This window comes from Gossypium raimondii, chromosome 11 (genome assembly GCF_025698545.1).
Source record: "Gossypium raimondii isolate GPD5lz chromosome 11, ASM2569854v1, whole genome shotgun sequence".
In the NCBI taxonomy this organism is placed as follows: domain Eukaryota; kingdom Viridiplantae; phylum Streptophyta; class Magnoliopsida; order Malvales; family Malvaceae; genus Gossypium; species Gossypium raimondii.
Window position 1 is genome coordinate 5,082,794 of NC_068575.1, and position 22,117 is coordinate 5,104,910.

Consider the following 22,117-nt stretch of genomic DNA (forward strand, 5'->3'; position numbering starts at 1 on the left):
ATATTTTGATAAATTTTAAATTTTATTTAAAATTAAAATATCTCTTTAATTATCTCATAAAAAAATAAAAATCAATGACAGTATGAAAAACAAAGTGAATTGATGGAAACTTTCACATTTTTTAAAAATTTAAGAGCTTAAAAAATCCAAAGGACTAAAATTGATATTTTAAAAGACGAGAAAGAAATAAAATGGGAATTATTTAAAAATCAAAATTTAAAAGTTCAAGAAGAGATTAGGATAATAATTTTTTAAAAATAAATAAAAATTAAAACATGAGAAAATCAATATACCTTTTTATACTCACTAGTTTTGTTGTCAAGAACTTAAAGCACTTCAATTCCACAGTATTCGAATACATATTCTTTTAAAATTTATCGAAAATATTTATTTTAATCTAACTTAAAAGATAACACTGGATCGATTATCAAATTAAAAATTCAAATAAGTTTACAATATTATCAAAATTTTTAATTTTAATATATATATATCCAAATAATAAATTTAAATTTATTATGATAATTACTCCTTTTATTTTAATATAACTATCATGATATATTTTTTTCCAAAATTTTTAAAAATTAATTATAATTATTTTAAAATATCAATTTAATAATATGATGAAAAATAAAAGATATTTTTGTAGATATATTTTTTAAATTCGTACTTTTTAAATATAATATAGATAGATTATAAATATACATTATGGTGGCAAAAAAAGTTTATAGGGTATATGTAAAGGCCATATACTATGGATCATCAAAGTATAAAGATTAGTATTAGATAAAGTGGAAGTGAGTTGATTAAGTCCTCCATTCATTTACCTACTCTTCCTTTTTCTAATTAAATAAGACTGACTATATACTTTTAAATAAAATACTTTCCTAGGTCTTCCTTTTTTTCCCACTTTTATTTAGTGTTAGATAAAGTGGAAGTGAGTTGATTAAGTCCTCCACTCATTTTCCTACTCTTCCTTTTTTTCTAATTAAGTAAGACTGACTATATACTTTTAAATAGAATACTTTCGTAGTCTTCCTTTTTCCAATTTTATAATCAGCAGATCAAGAAAGAAGTATTGATTTTGGGAAATCTGTTTTAAAAGTATTTTTAGAAAGTAATTAAATAATTTTATTCAACAATTTATCAAGTACAACTACGGGCGCTAAAACACATTTTCCCCTCTCTCAATAGATTATTGCAACTCCAAAGACGCATATCCAAATAAAACATCCAACTTAATTTTCAAGTAAAGTGATAAGGATAAGATATGTATATATAAGAATATTCAGTAATCTCAAACTCTTTACTCTTTTTCTCTAAGCCAATTGAAAAGATGAGAATGTTCATTCCATAGTGTAGCGTGAATTTTCCTTTTATTTGCTGTTTAGAAATAGATAAACATTAAATACATACTAAAAAATGCGAGTACTTAAATTGATCTTGAGCTATTTTGAAAGTATGTTCAAATGCTATCCAAGCATGACAAAAACATGATGTCCAACAAGTAGTTTAAGGGGATGTATGAACATGAGCTGAAACTTTAGAAGTAGGATAGCTAAGGTCCTAACATTAGAAGTAGGTGAGCAATATCTTGCTATGGCTGTCCCTTGTAACTGGAAAGGCAAGTTTTAGATTATTCCAAGCTTCAATAGTCCAAATATTATCAAGTATCATCAGACATTTTTTATCTTTCAAAACCTTAAATAACTTCTTTGCTAATTCATCATCTCTTTTCTTCCTGTTGTTTCCAATTAAAGTTTTGAAACCAAATAGGATATTTTTCTAAACTTTTTTAACATTGTTGAGAAACATATATGAAAGCTGAGTGATCGAAATTATCAATAACCTGATGATGATGATACATTTTTTTAGCAAGAGTGGTCGAGAATATTATCATCCATAACATGAGGATAAGGGCACCTTAATTCTCTCTTTTCAGTTGAAGATCTTGATCCTTTTTCTCCATCCTTTAATTCGTTTATATGAGAGGTCTGTAATCATCGGACCAAGTCGTTAATTCTTTCTATGATTTTCTCTATCTTTAACCTAATTTTTTGGAGCGACCACCACTTGTTTAAAATGCACGTTGATCTTTTAATACAACTTGGAAGATCATCTTTGTTTTTGGACCCAATCTTGAGAGCAAAATTCTCGACAACATCCTTAACATCATAAGCAAGCTCTTTAATAACAACGAAAATTAACCATAAAACAAAATTGAAGGGAACTTTAAAATATTTTTTAATAATAACTTGGGAAGTACTTTAAATGTGAAAATTGGGTGTTTACCCAAATGATGAATGGATGTCTCCTAGGTAAAACTCCCTCAATCTAATGGTTACAAATTATATAAGTGTACAATCGGATTGTGGTTTCTAGAATGTTTTATAAACTAATAAATTAAAAATTATTTGGTGAATTAATAAAATATAAGTGTTCAATATAATTGTATAATTAATATTTTTGGGTTCATCTATTTTACTATGTGCTTTTTTAAAAAAATTTGGTTTAACTATTTTTACATTTCTTTTATTTACTGAAATTCATTTTAATTTTCACTATTCTTTTAAATTTATTTTAATTTTTATACAAATAATAGAATCGATATGAAAATGAAAGAGTTAAGGAAAAACATAGTTAAACATTGTGCAAGCTGGCTTCCATTAGCCATTATTGTATTGGGAGGAATTTTAATGTGTTAACTTTAAGTTACGATAATTTTTCTCTCTATCTAAGACCATGTTTCCTCTATTTAAAGAGTGTCTAAATACACTCCCAAACAATTAGTGAGGAAGTCGATCAATAACCTATTTATAAGTTAATATAAAATTCCTTTAACAGTATTTTGATAAATTTTAAATTTTATTTAAAATTAAAAATATCTCTTTAATTATCTCATAAAAATAAAAATCAATGACAGTATGGAAAACAAAGTGAATTGATGGAAACTTTCACATTTTTTAAAAATTTAAGAGCTTAAAAAATCCAAAGGACTAAAATTGATATTTTAAAAGACGAGAAAGAAATAAAATGGGGAATTATTTAAAATCAAAATTTAAAAGTTCAAGAAGAGATTAGGATAATATTTTTTAAAATAAATAAAAATTAAAACATGAGAAAATCAATATACCTTTTTATACTCACTAGTTACATTGTCAAGAACTGAAAGCACTTCAATTCCAGTATTCGAATACATATTCTTTTAAAATTTATCGAAAATATTTATTTTAATGTAACTTAAAAGATAACAACTGGATCGGATTATCAAATTAAAAATTCAAATAAGTTTACAATATTATCAAAATTTTTAATTTTAATATATATATATTTCCAAATAATAAATTTAAATTTATTATGATAATTACTCCTTTTATTTTAATATAATTATCATGATATATTTTTTTCCAAAATTTTAAAAATTAATTATAATTATTTTAAAATATCAATTTAATAATATGATGAAAAATAAAAGATATTTTTGTAGATATATTTTTTAAATTCGTACTTTTTAAATATAATATAGATAGATTATAAATATACATTATGGTGGCAAAAAAAAGTTTATAGGGTATATGTAAAGGCCATATACTATGGATCATCAAAGTATAAAGATTAGTATTGGATAAAGTGGAAGTGAGTTGATTAAGTCCTCCATTCATTTACCTACTCTTCCTTTTTCTAATTAAATAAGACTCACTATATACTTTTAAATAGAATACTTTCGTAGTCTTCCTTTTTCCAATTTTATAATCAGCAGATCAAGAAAGAAGTATTGATTTTGGGAAATTTGTCTTAAAAGTATTTTTAGAAAGTATTGTAAAAATAGTAATTTTGAGAAGTACTTTTAGAAAGTTTAGTTTAAGATTTAAGTGTTTAGTATTACTGTAAAAAAGTATTTTGATAAATAAAATATCTATTTTAGATATTATGTTATAAAGTAAAAATATGTATTTAAATAATGTTTAAATTAGTTAATATTATGATATCTTAGCAAGAATATAAAAATAATTTATTGTTAATATTTTAATATATATATATATAATTTAATTTTTTAAGTAACTAATATTAATTATTCATAAAATCTAATTGAATATATAAACTATATTTTAAATAATAAAATATGATCAATAAAAATTTAAATATATATCACAACTTTTTATTTTATATATATTTCTTTTTCAAATAATAAATTTAAATTTATTATGATTATCACAACTTTTGTTTCAATATAATTACAATCATATATTTTCACTTTTTAAATTGATTATAATTGTTTTTAAATGTTAATTTAATAATATGGTAAAAATAAATGATATTTTTATCAGTTTAATATTTTTTTAAAATTATGTACTGTCTATGTGAAGGCATTATACAAGGGGTCATCAAAGTATAAAGATTAGTATTAGGTAAAGTGAAAGTGAGTTGATAAAGTCGTCCACTCATTCTACTTTTAAATTAAAAAAAATTTTAAACTAATAAACTCTACTTTTGTTCTACGTACCTACCTTTCTGTTTGTATTCTTATTCTATTAAATAAGAACTGCTTCGTTCACTTGTTTTCCCAGCAAGATTTCTGCACTCACATCTTGAAATCCAAATTCAAGATTTTAAAGAAATTTCTGAGCTCACTCACTATTATGGCTTGGGCTACTGTGACATCTGCAGTGACAACAATTGGCAACCTGCTAACTCAGGAAGCCATATACCTATGGGGTGTGGAGGAGGAATTTGTTGGGGATGAGAAGGAGCAAAGGAAGAAAACAGAGAGCACAGAACAATGAAGCAAGATGCAAAAAATATTTTTACTTGCTCACAAATGTGCAGCAAGGGAGCTTATGGCTGATAGCTCATTCAGCTCATTCATTCAACTAGAAAAACAACATATTTATAGTCAAATACATCACAAAATACTACCTACTACCACTAAGTAGCCTAGTAATTTGATAAACATTGCTTGTATACATAAACAAGCCACCTAAACTAGTCATTCAACACCTAATGCATCAAGTTGTCATCAACTTGTTCATTTTCAACTAGTTTAATCAACAAAGAAACTAAAGAGAAAACCTTGCTGTTACAGCAAGTATACGTGCTGCAGCATGTCATCAAGCTGCATGCACTTCAACCAAAACATATAACAGCAGCATGGTTGGCCAATTTCCAACAGAAGTTGATCATCTGCAAACAGAGCTCAAATGGATGCAAAGCTCCTTAATGGTGGCAGAGACAAAACAATCAACGGATGAGAGGATTCGTCTTTGGGTTGGTGAAATCAGAGAGCTTGCTTATGATGCTGAGGATGTTGTCGAGGAATTTGCTCTCAAGATTGGATCCAAAAACAAAGGTCTTCCGCGTTGTATTAAAAGATCAGCCTGCTGTTTGAAAGAGGGATGGGCACTCCACAAAACCAGGTCAAAAATCGAGAAAATCATAGAAAGAATTAACGACTTGGTCCGACGACTACAGGCCTACGGAGTAAAGGAATTAAATCCCAGAGAAGAAGAATCAAGTTCTTCAACTGAAAGACGAGAATCAAGGCGGCCTTATCCACATATTATGGATGATAATATTGTTGGACTAGATGATTATACCGAGGGATTGGTCAAAGTTCTTACGAACGAAAGTGGACGCAAGGTTGTTACAATATGGGGCATGGGTGGTCTGGGAAAGACCACTCTCGCCAAGAAAGTATATCACCATCCTCAGGTTATTGATTATTTCGATCACTTGGCTTTTGTATATGTTTCTCAACCATGCCAGAAAAGAAAAGTTTGGGAAGACATTCTATCTGGTTTCAAAACTTTAGATGACAGGAAGATAACAGATGAAGCATTAGCAGAGAAGTTGTGTAAAACTTTGGAGGATAAAAAGTGTCTGGTGATACTTGATGATGTTTGGACCAGTGAAGCTTGGGATAGTCTAAAACCTGCCTTTCCACTTGCAACTGGCCATGATAGCAATAGCAATAGCAAGATATTGCTCACCTCTAGAAACAGGGGGATAGTTTCAGATGCTGAGATAAGAGGTAAAATTTTCTTAATTAGGTAAAATTTAATACTCTTATTCCTTTTATATAGAAAATAACTGTGTATATTATTTCAGAGTTGAAGTGCCTAAAGGAACAAGAAAGTTGGGAATTGTTTCAAAAGATTGTATTTCCTCAAACAGGTAAATATACGTATAGCAAAATTCTTGTTATATGCTAAATTTATTTTTCTTTTAAATTTTTTGACAATAATTGAAATTAAAATATATAAAATCTATTTTATTTCAAGATTTCAAAACCTTAATATCAAATAAATAAAAGAAATCAAGCCTTTGTAGTTTATCAATTAATGGTACACGCACCTAAATATAATTAATAGGTAAATTCATTATCTTTTTATTATAATTTTGTAATAATTTCGCTATTATTTACTCGGAATAAATTATATTAGGAGATCTTAAAAGATATAGTTTTAGGCACCAACAAAATAATGTCACATCGTTAAATTTTAAGATAACAAAGAATTATTATACACTCATTTATATTTAATATTTTCTCCAATTTAATTTTAACTTTAATAAAATTATTTAAAATAATTAATTTTTAAATTATAAACAAACATCTTTTCTTCTTTTACAAATTTTAATCATTTTGTTTTTTTCATAAGTTAATATTTTTATTTTTCTGCAACCAATTTTTAAAAAATAGTAATTTTTGTGCAGCATTTTTCATGTCATTAACACATAATTTTGATAATTATTTTATCCTGAACCCAAAATTCTCAATCTTGAACTCGAATCCTGAACCTAAACCTTGAACCCTGAATCTCGCAGTTCAAGGTTTGGTTTCGAGATTTAAAGTTCAGAATTCGAGGTTCAAGTTTAAAGTTCAAGGGTTCAGGGTTATGGGTTACGAGTTTAGGATTCATGGTTCAAGGGTTTAGGGTTTTATATTTTGAATCAATGGTTTAGGATTCTGGATTCAGGGTGAAAAAAATACCAAAATTATATGTCAATTACATGAAAAAAATTGTTGAAATGTTATTAAATAATTGGAAAGTGACTATGAATAATGTGGCCAGAAGGGTCCATAAAATAATTTCTCTATGGATGAGTGTATAATAATAATTCATGTCTTTAAAATTTGATGATTTGACAAAAATTTAATTTTAAGATCATACTAAGTTATTACCTTACCTTAATTATTGGACTATATGTTTGTTTAGTTTCTTAAGCACTTTCATGCTATTCTTTTATATGTTTTTCTTTTTCTTAAGAAATACAAATTGATTTTATAATTTAAATACAGTACTCAAACATCACTTAATTAGAATAATAATTAATCAATTCTCGTTTTTTTTTTTGCCACAAAAACATTCATTCCAGAAAGAATAAACAAACATAGGAAGTCTAAAACACTAAAGCAGATAAACTAACATGAAAAAAACACAGTATTCTCTAAGCTTATCCTGGATCCTTGCATCAGAAAGATGGAGGTGCAGGTAAACCATTCTTATCAAGAGTAAAGCCAAGAAAGACGGTAGTTGATTCGAACAACCAACATATCTCTTTACGACCCTATTTAGCAAACCAATCCGCTAACCTATTGGCTTCTCGTCTAATAACATTGACTTTAAAAGAAGAAAGTTGCATGACCAGCTTATCAAAAACCTGAAGGACTAGCCTAAACCTCCATCTTCGATCTTGACTCTTTTTCTTAATATTCGAAACAATAGTCTGGGAGTCAGTCTTGATTGTCACATTGGTCCATTTGTTCTTCATAGCTAATTCAATCCATCCAACCATAGCTTTAGCCTCGACAACCTCACATGAATCCACTTAATCCTTTTACCAATCCCATCCAGCATCTTCCCACTTAAATTTCTGCCTAGTACTCTAATACCAGCACAAGCTATTAAGGTGTCAAATGTCCCATCACAATTTAACTTTAACCCAACCTTCTGGTGGTTTCTCCCAAATATCAGCACAAGTTTGACTTCCTAGTTCGATCAGAGTTATTGTTTGAACAGAGGATCCATTGAGCAGATAAGAATTCATTCATGGAGCAATTAATCCTTCGAATAATTCTCTCCAAACCAAGTTTCACACCTCCAATCGTAACCTCACACCTAGCTTTCCAGATGTGCTAGCAAGTGAAAACAATTCTAACTTTGAAATCCTCCCTCATACAAGGCATTTGTAACAACTTTGAGAACCATCTGTCAAATGATTGAGTTTGATCATTTAGCCCTTGAAGACCAAAATAAGCCTCATACTATATTCCCCTAACCCAATTACAACTAAGAATAATATGTTCAAAGTCTCATCTTCAATACCACATAAACAACAAATTGGGTTCGAAACACACTTTCTTTTCCACGGATTAAAACGAGATGGAATAGCATTATGACACAATTTCCATAAGAAAATTTTAACTTTCTTCGGTACCTGTAAGCTCCAAATAGTTTTGCAAATGCTCCTATCAATTAAGTGAAAGCTGGAAGGTTGTAAAGAAGACTCATTTCCATAGTTCTTTCTCAACTCCTTATACCCAGATTTCATCGGATATTGACCAACAGCTGTAGACGGCCACATCAATTTATCTTGCTCATCTGTTTCATGAAGGGGAACTTTTAATTTCGCAATTTCAATATCTTCTAGCCACATTGAGATACTGGATAAGTACCAAATTAGTTCTTCTAAACAAATTATCTTAGCAACTCTTTTTGGTGAGGATCCGTCGATATTTCCAGGATGCTTTAATTTCCTATCTTTAACTCCCAGCAACCAAATATCTTCCCAAATGCGGATGCATTTGCCATTTAGCACTTGCCAAATCAAAGTCTCCTTTTAAAAACTCTTTCCCTTCAGGAATGCTACTCCATACCCATGATGACCTAGCTCCCTTTTTAGCTTCAAGGAAATTAGAGGACGGGAAATAAAGTCCTTTTAAAATCCTAGCCCAAAAAGCATCAGGATCCTGGACTAACTGTCAAGATTGTTTTGCAAGTAGAGCAAGTCCTCCAAGCTTTTCAATGAACACGTCTCTCATTTTCCTTCTGCTGAATTCATTTCCACGCATAAGTTTTTAGGAAATTCGAAAAGATATCGTATACATTGAAGCGCATGCTACTGCTTTAATAAGAACCTCCCTTCCCCTTCCAGATAACGTTTGCTGCTTCCAGCCCTCAAGTTTGGTAAGGACCCCATTTTTTTTTTTTTTGTGAAAGTGAGGACCTTATCTTTGATATGCCTCAAAGTTAATGTTTTCGAAAGCTCCCACAAAGAAGGGACACCCAAGTAGACGCCCGAATTATTTGCCACCTCTATATTAGTCTCTTCTTGAATCAACTTTTCGTTGACCCTTCGGGAGTATTCACACTAAAAACGTTGCTTGATTTATCGTACTTGACCCTTCGTCCAGAAGCTGCACAGTATTCTTGAAAGTTCATCATTCTCCTACAATTTAACAAATTAGCTTCCAAAAAGAATAGAGATCGTTCGCGAATAACAAATGTGACACTATTGGATAATGACTATCAAGGCTAATCCCAGAAATAAAACTAGACTCGACTCTAAGGCTAATCATACGAGAGAAGATTTTTCTACTATATTTACCATTAATAAGCAAAGTGTAAGAAACACTCCTCACACACTCCATTATCCAATCAATCCATGTTAAAGCAAATCTCATTTTTCTTAAAATAGTTTCCAGAAATCTCCACTCTACTCTTTCATGTCGAGCTTCCAATCAACCTCATATTTCTTACCCCTCTTCTTCAATTTCAAATGATGAAAACCTCTTGAGCAATTAAGATGTTATCATGTATTTGTCTACCTACCACAAAAGCACTTTGATTATTCATAATCACTACCCCTAGAACTCCTTTCAATATATTCACCATGATCTTCGATATGATTTTATAGGCAAAATTATAAAGATTAATAAGTCTAAATTATGTAATTAATTCAAAACATTTAGTCTTCGAATTAAAATTATCTCAATCTCATTTAAACCCATCGAAAATTTCCTTCCTAAAAAAAAAAATAGAAAAACTCTTAATAGCTTCCAAAACATTATTTTTAATAATTTCCCAAATAATTATGATAGAAAATTCCGCTAAAATCATTCGCAAAATAAGAGATTAGTTTAATTTTTTATATTCTTAACTTGTACAATATAAGTAAAATCTTATAATTTTATCTCCAAATTCTCTCAACACAATTTTCAACCCTTATTTATAATCTCATTTGTATCTAACAGGATATCCAATTTAATGTTAAATAGTCTTTTTATATAATGAATTATATTTTATTTGAATCTCCTCTTAAATTAATTAGAGTGAAGTTTCTTATTTAGTATTGACTGCTCCATAAAGTATTCAAAGTTTTCAAATAGATTTATTTTTAAGTGTAGTTAATAACCGTAATAAAACTAAATTTTATAAGTGATGAATTTATATCAAATATTATTTAATAAATTAATAAAATATAAGTTTGAGTTAATCTATTTTTACATTTCTTTCACCTACTTAAATTAATTCCTAATTTTCCTTTTTTTTTAAAATTTATTCCTAATTTTTTATACAGGAAATATAATCGATGAGGAAATAAAAAAGTTGGGAGAGAACATGGTTAAACATTGTGCAGGGCTGCCATTAGCCATTGTTGTATTGGGAGGAATTTTGGCTACAAAGAACAATTTAGTAAGTGAATGGAAAAAGATATCTGACAATGTACAATCATACTTGAAGAGAGGCAAAAATCAAGGACCAGAGGATGTGTTAGCATTAAGTTATGATGATTTGCCTCCCTATCTAAGACCATGTTTCCTCTATCTAAGCCATTTTCCAGAGGATTATATGATAGATGTGGATAGATTGATTCAATTATGGGTTGCTGATGGTATTGTGTCATCAAAGGAAGAAGAAAGAGACGATGGGGAAATTGCAGAAGATATGGCGGAATCTTATTTAATGGAGCTTGTGAAAAGGTGTATGATTCAACTACGAGAAAGAAATGTGGCAGTCTCAGAGATCAGAGCGACCTCAAAGGTCAAGACGATTCAGATGCATGATCTGATGAGAGATCTTTGCTTATCAAAGGCAAAACAAGAAAATTTTGTCTTCATTGTTGATGGATCGAATGTATCTTCATTATCTATGATTCGGAAGGTCCGTAGGGTTTCTGTGCATGAGTCTTTTTTCATACAATGCATTAAAAGTCCAAGTATTCGGTCACTTTTGTTCTTCAATCAGTTCTTTCCGGAGGAGGCATTAGAAAAATCTTTGCCCTTGGAAGTGTTGAACTACGTTAAAAAACATTATGACGATTATTGTAATCCACTATTTTGGATTCTTCTGATTTTGGCAGGTTCTACAAGACGTCTTAAAATTCGGGGATTTTGGAGATACATGTTCAACAACTTCAAATTGCTAAGAGTCCTAAACTATGACAAAGGAAGAACGTCATATGGTTTTTGGCTCGGGTGGGAGTTACCTAGTGATATAGGGAATCTCATCCATTTAAGATTCTTGAGTCTAAAGGATCTTGAGTTCTTGTGGCAAAAGTTGCCATCATCTCTAGGCAACTTAAGGTGCTTGTATACCTTGGATTTAAGAGTTAATATTCTCAAAATTCATGTACCTAATGTGATATGGAGGATGGAGAAACTAAGACATTTATATCTCCCTTTCGACTTTGAAAGCAGTTCTAAGTTGAAGTTGGGTACTTTGAGAAAACTCCTAACACTTGTGAACTTCAACACCAAGAATTGTTATCTGAAGGATCTTATCAACATGACAAATCTTAGAGAGTTGGAGATAAATTTGCCCTTCAATATTGAAAATTCCAATGAGTTGGGAGAGAATCCATCCATAATCGGTAGTAAATATCTTCATTCATTGTTTATTATTGCCATTGGGGAATCCGGCTCAGAAATAGATCCAAGGCATTTGGCCCATCTCCTTTCAAATTGTACAAGTATTTGTAAGTTGAGTATAGTAGCAGATATAAGTAAGTTCCCAGAGTATCACTACTCTTCACATCTCGCTTACATACGATTGAGTTGGTGCAAGTTTGAGGAAGATCCAATGCCAACACTAGAGAAGCTGCCTAACTTAAGGATTCTTGAATTTTCTTTCAAAGGAAAGAAAATGTTTTGCTCTGCTCAGGGTTTTCCTAAACTTGACTCTCTAATCCTTAAACAACTTGACAAATTGGAGGAGTGGAAGGTGGATGAAGGAGCCATGCCTTCTCTTCAGCGATTGGAGATTGGGGAATGCAGAAACTTGAAGATGCTTCCAGAGGGATTGAGGTTCATTACAACCCTCAAAGAACTGAAGATTGAATCAATGCCAAAGGCATTCAAAGATAGATTGAAGGAAGGAGGAGAAGATTTCTACAAAGTCAAACATGTTCCTCTTATCATATTCCAAAACATCTTGCGCTAAGAAATTGAATGATAATTGAGAGGTAATTTCACAGCTTCTAATTTAGGAAATGATTCCTACTTTCTTTGCTTCTTATATATCTTTCATTTTTTACAATGTCTCACCTTCTCACTCCATTTGTCAACACACCAATGAATAATTACATTTATTAAAAGTCAAAGGAAGTCAGACATTGATATTTTTAGTTTTTGTTGAAGTTGGTCAGCATGCAGCAAACACTCAACACCAAGCAGGCCATGAAGACCAAGTCATGCAGGAGCTGCTGGAGCAAGCTATTTTTTGTTTATTTTGTAACCATTAGTTGATGAAATGAGTTCTAGTTCATTTCAAACTAAGTTAGGCCCATGATTGATGTAATTAGCTGGTGTGTGAGCTGTAAACACAGCTTTGTATAGGCTTACAAGTTTAGATTTCAAGTTTCTATGTAATTAGTGGTAGTAGGTAATGTTTAGGTGATTGCTTACTATTTTTGACAAGCTTAGTGCTTGGTTTATGTATTGGCATTATGCCATTGTTCAATTTTATGAATGAAATCAAATTTGTTCATCAAAAATACTCTCTATTTTTCTTTGCTATTCTTTCTTTGTTTGTCTCGAATCTGGTTGTTTGCTCAGCAAGTATCGAGGCTTGCTACACAAGACACAAGCTGAGCTTGTGTATTTCTGTTACCAACACCAACAATTGGTATCTAGAGCTATAATCTTAAGGGATCTGTTGTTTAAAAGATGGCTTTATCAAGTTTTTCACCAGCTGCACCACAAGTCTTTAATGGAGTAGGCTATCACATATGGGTGGTCAAAATAAAGACCTACCTTCAAGCTTTTGATCTGTGGGAGGTGGTCAACTTTGATGTTAAACCAGAGCCACTCAGAGCCAATCCAACAGTGGCTCAGATTAGGCAGCATGCTGATGAGGACCAAGAGGCATAAGGCCATGTCTTGCATCCAAAATTCAGTGTCTGATGTGATTTTACAAGGATTATGGCCTGTGAAACACCAAAGCAGGCCTGGGACAAGTTGCAAGAGGAGTTTCAAGGGACAGAGAGGACAAGGCAACAACAGTTGTTGAACTTGTGGAGAGACTTCGAGAATTTGAAGATGAAGGAAAAAGAAACTGTCAAACAATACTCAGACACGATTATGGCTGTGGTAAACAGCATAAGGCTCCTTGGTGAGCAGTTCAATGAAGCAAGGATAGTGGAGAAGGTGATTTCAACCTTACTTGAGAGGTATGAGGCAAAAATCTCATCCCTCGAGACTCAAGGGACTTGACCAGCATCTCCCTGACAGAGCTGATCAATGCTCTATATGCACAAGAGTAGAGAAGAGCTAACAGACTGGAGGAGCACCAGGAAGGTGCCTTTCAGGCAAAGACTAACACTGCCTACAAAGGCAAGAAAACCTGGAAAAATAGGCCTAAGCCTGATGCTACAAGAAGCAGTGACCAACCTTGCAGGCATTGCAAAAGGTCTGGTCATCCAGAAGAAAAATGCTAGTTTAGACCAGATGCTTTATGTCAACATTGCAAGAAGAAGGGACATATTGAAAGGGTCTGCAAAAACAAAGGCAAACTAAGGCAAAATCAACCTCATCAGATGAAGGCTGAGGCTCGAGTTTCCAAGGAAGATAGTGACCATGAGGAGCAAGTTTTTACTGTGTTATGCTCAGTTTCTCAAGAGAGGTGTTCATTTGGTTGGCTCCTAGACAGTGGATGCACCAACCACATAACACCTGATACTGCTATCTTCAAGTCATTAGACAGAAGCTGCAGTACCATAGTCAAGATTGGTAATGGCTACTTTATAAAAGTAGAAGGTAAGGGTGATGTGCTGATATGCACTCCTACAGGTGCCAAGGTTATCTCAAATGTACTGTTGGTGCCTGAGATTGACAGAAATTTGCTCAGCATAGCTCAACTGCTAGAGAAAGGATATTCTGTAGTGTTCAAGGACAGGCAGTGCCAAATCAGTGATCCAAGTGGATCCAAGCTTATGGTAGTCACCATGGCTGACAAGAGTTTTGTGGTTGATTGGACAAAGGAATTAAATACTGCCTATACAGCTACAGTAGATGAATCCAAGCTTTGGCACTAAAGACTTGGACATGCCGATTATAAATCGATGGACCAATTGTGCAAAAATGGTTTGGCTGAAAACTTCATAAGCTCAGTCCAAAACCAAGAAATTTGTGAAGTGTGTCAGCTAGGCAAGCAGGCCAGACTTCTATTTCCCTAGAGTCAAGCCTAAAGAGCTTCTGAAAGACTACAGCTTGTGCACACTGATGTGTGTAGCCCCATAAAGACTGAATCATTGAATAGAAATAGGTATTTCTTACTGTTTATTGATGATTTCTCAAGATTTTGTTGCCTTAACTTCCTAAAACAAAAATTAGAGGTGGCCTCTATGTTTTGGAAGTTCAACACTACTGCTGAGACTGAAACAGGCTACAAGATAAAGACTCTAAGATCAGACAATGGAACTGAGTATACCTCAGCTCAATTTCAAGCCATTTGCAATGATGCTGGCATCAAACACCAGCTAACAAATGTGTATACACCTCAGCAGAATGGGGTCAGTGAAAGGAAAAATAGAAGCCTGATGGATATGGCCAAGTGTCTATTGTTTGAGAAGAAACTGCCCAAAACCATGTGGGCTGAAGCAGTAAACACTACTGTTTACCTTCAGAATAGACTTCCAACCAAGGCCTTGGCTCAGATGACACCATTTGAGGCTTGGTTTGGATTCAAGGCATCATTGGCTCACCTGAAGGTCTTTGGATGCATTTTCTATGCACATGTGCCTGCTGTTAAAAGGGATAAGCTGTCTGAAAGAGCTCGACCTAGTATTTTGGTGGGCTACAGCACTGTCAAGAAGGGCTATAGGATCTTAGATCCTTCAACAAACAAAGTGTCAGTTAGCAGGGATGTTGTGTTTGATGAAAAGTCATGTTGGAACTGAGGAAGGAGTGAGCCTGAAGCAGTTTCTGAAGAACTTGCAACTGATCAAGCTGAAATAAACCAAAATGGTCCTGAAATGGACATTGATGATGAACCAGTCAGGGGCACTAGACCATTGGTCGAGATTTATGAAAGGGCTCATGTGGCTATAACTGAACCAAGCAGCTTTGAAGAGGCTGAAGTTCAGCAAGGATGGAAGCAAGTAATGGCTGAGGAGATCAGCATGATTAAGAAGAACCAGACTTGGGAATTGGTTGAAAGACCAGTTAAAAGGAAGGTCATTAGAGTGAAATGGGTGTACAAAGCCAAGCACAATGCTGATGGAAGTTTGAACAAGTTGAAAGCAAGGCTGGTTGTCAAGGGGTTTAGTCAGAAATATGGGTTGAACTACCTGGAGACCTTCGCACCAGTGGCCAGGCTGGACACCATCAGGCTACTGATTGCCTTAGCAGCACAAATACAGTGGAAAATCCACCAGCTCGATGTGAAGTCAGCCTTTCTTAATGGTTTTCTTGAGGAAGACATCTTTGTTGAACAACCAAAGGGGTTTGAGAGAGCTGGTAAGGAACACATGGTCTACAAGCTAAAGAAAGACTTATATGGCTTAAAACAGGCTCCAAGGGCCTGGTACAGCAGGACCGATGGTTACTTGATTGGTTTGGGATTTGATAGAAGCAAGAGCGAGCAAACATTGTATGTTAAGAAGGAAGGGACACAAATACAACTGAAAAAATAACAAGAATTGTGGGAATTTTCTCTGTCTTTCATTCCTCCCAAAATCAAGAACATATATACATGGTAAAATACAAAGATAGAAACCAAAATATTATCTCCTAAACTTTAGCATCTAATCTCCTAATTAAACCAAAATATTATCTCCTAAACTTTAGCATCTAATCTCCTAATTAAAAGAAAATAGATATACACAAAAACTACCATACATATTTACAGAATTAATTCCAATAATAGCTCATTATGTCTCTGTATGTTGATGACCTGCTGGTGACAGGAGGAGATCAGACAATGCTGGTCGATTTCAAGACAAAGATGCAAGAGATATTTGAAATGTCTGATTTAGGGAAGATGTCCTATTTTCTTGGAATAGAGGTGACACAAACACAGAATAGGATATTTCTAAGTTAGAAAAGCTTTTCCTTGAAGATTTTAATCAAGTTCTACATGCAAAATAGCAAAGCAACAAGGACTCCTGTTGCTGTTGGAGAAAAACTATCGAGTAATAGTAACTTTGAGAAGGTTTGTGAAACAACCTATAGAAGTCTAGTTGGTTGCTTGTTATACTTAACTGCCACTAGGCCAGACATAATGTATGCTGTTAGTTTGCTCTCGAGATTCTTGCATTGTAGCAATGAGAAGCACTTTCAAGCAGCAAAGAGAGTGTTCAGGTACGTCAAAGGTACTTTGAGTTATGGCTTGATGTACAGAAGAGAAGAAAACTTGAGGCTGGTTGGCTATACTGATAATGACTGGGTTGGCTCGATAGATGATATGAAAAGCACCTCAGGGTATGCTTTCAATCTTGGTTTAGCCATGTTCTGTTGGAGATCGAAGAAGCAAACCTTGGTGGCTCAGTCAACTGCTGAAGCAGAATATGTTGCAACGTTTTATATATTTCTAGGACACATTTCCCGTTTCAGCATATATATTTCCTTATTTTATGCAAGTAGATTGGTATTTAACCAAATAAATTTAATTTCTATAATTTAGGTTAAAACTAAAATTAAAAAATTAAAAAAATACAGAAATTGAAGTTGACAAATTCAAAAAATATACATATTAAAATTGATCAAATTAAAAGTGCACTGACTAACCTTAATTTTTTTGTTAATCTTTCTTTTCCCGTAATTAAATGTCCATGACGTATATTATATATCTTAATATATAAATATTTTTAAAAAAATTAAATATATGTATGTTGGACACATATTCAAGTTTGATATTCGTCTTAAATTCATGCAATACGGTTAAATATTGGTGAACTAGTAGTTGATGAAGTATTATATACATTCTTGGAATGCTCCATTCAACGAATTTATTTCAGCTCCATATGTTTAAAACACCTCCCATTTCTAACATATTTCCTCATTTTGGGTAACCTGATTGGTATACAACGTAATCTTTTTCATTGTTTAATATCCTAATTCTTAACTCAATAATCTTTGTTACGGGGAAATTACCAATAAAAGCCGTTTTTTTTTCAAAATTTACCGAAATGGGCCAATTTTTTGATTATTTACCGGAATGGTCCATTTTTCGGAAAATCGCGTCCACGTCGGTAGCGATGTCGAGTGCGATGTCGGGACATCAGCGTCACGTCGGCAAGACTTGCTTACGTGGAAGGAAATCGCGTCCTTGAGGCAGCGATTTCCTTCCACGTCGCCAGTCGCTTCGACGTGGACGCGATGTCGACTGCAATCGTGAAACGATACTAACGGTAAAAAAACTATAAATACCTCCCCACCCCTTTTTTTTCACAAACAAATCCTATCTAATATTTCCTCTCTAATCCTCTCAATTTCCTTCCAAAATTCTCTCAATTTCCTTCCAAAATTCTCTCAAACCCATATTTAATTTCAATTTCCTCTCAATTTCCTTCCAAATTCTCTCAAATCCATATTTAATTTCAATTTCCCCTCAATTTCATTTTTTAAAATAATTTTAAATTTTTTTATATTTTCATCAATGGCCGGATCATTGATTTGTCTTGATGGGAATCACATATCGGTGGAGCAAATGAAAATGGTAAGTATTAAGTTTAATTTTTAAATATTATTTAAGATTTTTTTATTTATGTATTTTTAGATAATTATTAATTTATTATTTGTTATAAAAGTCTGCAGATCGGATATTGGAATGCAATATCCGGAATATACATGCTCCTCCATCACCGTTAGTAGAGAACTACCTAAGGGAAGCGGGTTTTTGGCACGTGGCGACGGTAGGCCGAGGATGCAAGTTGGACCCGAAACTGATCAGTGCGTTGATCGAAAGGTGGAGACCTGAGACACACACATTCCATCTTCCATGTGGAGACTATCACTCTAGAAGATGTCAGTCTGCAGTTGGGATTGCCGGTGGACGGGCACCCAGTCACTAGGTCTGCCCAATCTAGCAATTGGGAGGCGGTGTGCTACGAGCTTTTGGGCGCTATTCCGGATAAAATGCATGGAGGTAAGGTCGAGATGGGCTGGTTACGTGCCACCTTCCCCGATCCGAATGCAAATTCAACCGAAATTGAAAGAATCTGATATGCTCGATCATACATTCTTCAAATAATTAGAGGTTATCTGATGCCCGACACGTCACGGAGCCGTGTACATCTAAGGTGGCTGCTAAAACTTGTTGATTTTAGAGGAGCCGGTGAATTTAGTTGGGGTCTGCCGTCTTGGCAACATTATATCGAGAGATGTGCGGGGCAACGCGACCAATGAGAGAAAACATCGGAGGTTGCCTATCACTACTGCAATCATGGGCACGGTTTCGCTTTCCATTTCTACGTCCTTGAGTGAATCACCCATATACATTCCCACTCGTAACGAGGTAAATTTTATATTACATTTTGGTATTATTATGTAGATTTTGTAAGAATAAAAGTATGCTAAAAATTTATTTAATTAGGTGGAACCATCCGGCAAGTTATCGTGGATTACCGTTTGAACTTGAAGATATACGGCTTCTATTGGAGCAACGGTCAGAAGCAGAAGTAAGTATTATTGCAAATAGATATTTCCATACATTCGCTAGTCGATTGATATTTAGTATTTAGTATTTAGTATTATGTATATAACTAATATTTCTATCATGTTCATATAGTTTCAATGGACACCATACGAGGATCCGACAATTTGGGCAATAATCCAGAAGAGTTTTTACAAAATCCAAACACTTGGCACGCGAAAATGGTGTTGATCAACTATGCAACCGTGGAGCCCCACCAGACAGACAAAGTGCTACGACAGTTTGGATGTAGACAACCGATTCCTGCGGACACTGAGGTGTTTGACGATCACCACAAAATTGACCTTCGGATATTAGGTACGGATTGGCCTAGATACTGGGCCGAGTACAAGGAAATGTGGAAAAATCGGCTTGAATATCTACCTACTCGAGAACAAATCATCGTTCCGGAGTTAGCTTGCGTTCCAGAATACATGCCATGGTTTAGGATCCATGGCAAGCCGTATTTACTTACGCCAGAGGAGAGGCAGCGGCAAATACGTGTCGGAAGGGAAAGGCGCGGGCCTCTAAATCCAAGACGAGAAGACTACGAAGGCAGCCCCTCAACGAGGCCCAGACAGTCATCGGCTCATCATCAGCGGCCATGCAATCACCGTCCCCAACGAGAGCACCGACGCAGTCACCTGACGTAGCAATTCAACAGATGATACCCACGCAACCGCCTTTCCCTATGATGCCAGGTGTGTTTCCTAGCCCTTATATGTACCGTAACCCTTACATATATCCTTTTCCGAATCCTATGGCAGGTTGGAGCCAAATGTCCTGTTCAGATCCATTTCCTATTATGCCGAGCGGACCGCCGATATCTAGGCCAGCGGTGCAGGAGGGATCGCAAGGGGGGCTGTCGGGGAGCTCTTCTTTTTACCAATCGCCACCAACGTATGGCTTTCAAACACCGTCACCGTTCATGATGCAAACACCTCCACATACACTATTCTTTGAAGGTGGATCATCGTCCCAAGTCCGAAAACCAGATGTCGAATCGGAAGAACCACAATCACCACTAGAGGAAGAACAACCGCCGCCGGAAGCTAGAGGAAGGAGGAATCCAGCGCGTAATCATCGACGGCCGCCATATGGAACCGAATCCCCCGGGCATAGACATTGATTACCGTATTTAAATTTATTATTTGATGTAATAAAATAGAAGTTTATTTGATGTAATACGCATAGAAATTTTTTCGAGTTATTTTGATATTATTTGATGTAATAAAATAGAAGTTTATTTGATATAATAGGCATAGAAATTTTTCTAGCTATTTTGATATTATTTGATATAATAAAATAGAAGTTCTATTTGATGTAATAAAAACCCTAATTTAATTAAAAACCCTAACCTAATTTAATTAAAAACCCTAACCCTAACCTAATTCAAATAAAAACCCTAACCCTAACCTACTTCAAATAAAAACCCTAACCATAACCTAATTTAATTAAAAACCCTAACCCTAACCTAACTTAATTAAAACCCCTAACCCTAACCTAATTCAAATAAAAACCCTAACCTAACCTAACTTAATTAAAAACCCTAACCCTAACCTAATTCAAATAAAAACCCTAACCATAACCTAATTTAATTAAAAACCCTAACTCTAACCTAACTTAATTAAAAACCCTAACCTAACCTAATTCAAATAAAAACCCTAACCCTAACCTAATTCAAATAAAAACCCTAACCATAACCTAATTTAATTAAAAACCCTAACCATAACCTAACTTAATTAAAAACCCTAACCCTAACCTAATTCAAATAAAAACCCTAACCATAACCTAATTTAATTAAAAGCCCTAACCCTAACCTAACTTAATTAAAAACCCAAACACTAACCTAACTTAATTAAAACCCTAACCTAACCTAATTCAAATAAAACCCTAACCAAAACTTAATTTAATTAAAAACCTAACCCTAACCTAACTTAATTAAAAACCCTAACCTAATTTAATTAAAACCCTAACCTAACCTAACTTAATTAAAACCCTAACCCTAACCTAATTTAATTAAAACCCTAACCCTAACCTAATTTAATTAAAACCCCAACCCTAACCTAATTTAATTAAAACCCTAACTCTAACCTAATTTAATTAAAACCCTAACCCTAACCTAATTTTACATAATTTGATAATTTTACTAGCCATTAACACAATTTTTGGACTTAATAATTTTACATAATTTGATAATTTTACTAACCATTAACACAATTTTTGGACTTAATAATTTTACATAATTTGATAATTTTACTAACCATTAACAAAATTTTTATACCATAATAATTTTACATAATTTGATAATTTTACTAACCATTAACACAATTTTTTGGCTTAATAATTTTACATAATTTTACATAATTTGATAATTTTATTAACCATTAACAATATTTTTTGGCTTAATAGTTTTACATAATTTTACATAATGTTAGATTTGGTAAAATGTTTTGACTGGTACTAACAATTAAGAAATTAAACTAATTTGATAATTTTACTAACAATTAATACAATTATCAATTAATAATTGAATAAAATATAATTTTTTCTAAAATTACATTCAACTATTGTGATTAAGGCATGATCGACTTGTATGACCTGGGTTCCGACACATCCGCACAACTTCTGTTGACTGGCTGTTTCTCGGATATCCATATTGTTCCGTATTCTAGTGGAGCAAGTTCGACCCTTTGGTTTGCGATGCAATTCTCTATCTGGTAACAGCTTAAAAGGAGCAAGAGATACGAGCGGCTAATTACGTTCATCTGGGACCGGTGGGAAAACGTGTCTCCATACGTTGTACATGTTTTCTAATTTGTACACTTCGTCCACATAACTCATCGGATCCAGACGGAGTTTCTGACAAGCTGCAATAACATGAGGACATGGATAACGAAGTGCATCAAACTTCCCATAGTCACAAGTCCTGTTTCGCAAGTGTACACGATATTGCCCGCCAACAACACCTTGGTGAGGTCTGTCAAACT

At 33.4% G+C, this 22,117-nt stretch overlaps 1 protein-coding gene and 1 long non-coding RNA gene across 2 annotated transcripts; one reads left to right on the forward strand and one right to left on the reverse strand.

Moving 5' to 3' along the window:
* Positions 1 to 1,813: 1,813 nt before the first annotated feature.
* LOC128034857 (uncharacterized) lies at positions 1,814 to 4,655 on the reverse strand. Its single transcript, XR_008190923.1, has 2 exons — positions 4,506 to 4,655; positions 1,814 to 2,162 (listed from the first exon to the last, which is right to left on the reverse strand). It is a non-coding gene; the product is annotated as an uncharacterized LOC128034857 (long non-coding RNA).
* On the forward strand, positions 4,638 to 12,990 carry LOC105801343 (probable disease resistance protein RF9). The gene is made up of 5 exons (XM_012632657.2): positions 4,638 to 4,723; positions 5,166 to 6,025; positions 6,103 to 6,168; positions 10,576 to 12,459; positions 12,635 to 12,990. Exons 1-4 carry the CDS (start codon positions 4,638 to 4,640, stop codon positions 12,435 to 12,437), a joined length of 2,874 nt encoding a protein of 957 aa, XP_012488111.2. The 3' UTR covers positions 12,438 to 12,459; positions 12,635 to 12,990.
* The last annotated feature ends 9,127 nt before the right edge of the window (positions 12,991 to 22,117 follow it).

What these genes read in the sequence shown, in the direction of transcription:
- LOC105801343 (XM_012632657.2), top strand. Translation starts at nt 4,638, where the DNA reads ATGGCTTGGGCTACTGTGACATCTGCAGTGACAACAATTGGCAACCTG. An exon ending in TACCTATGGGGTGTGGAGGA is followed by an intron (nt 4,724 to 5,165) that starts GGAATTTGTTGG and finishes CCAATTTCCAAC; the next exon opens with AGAAGTTGATCATCTGCAAA. An exon ending in TTCAGATGCTGAGATAAGAG is followed by an intron (nt 6,026 to 6,102) that starts GTAAAATTTTCT and finishes ATATTATTTCAG; the next exon opens with AGTTGAAGTGCCTAAAGGAA.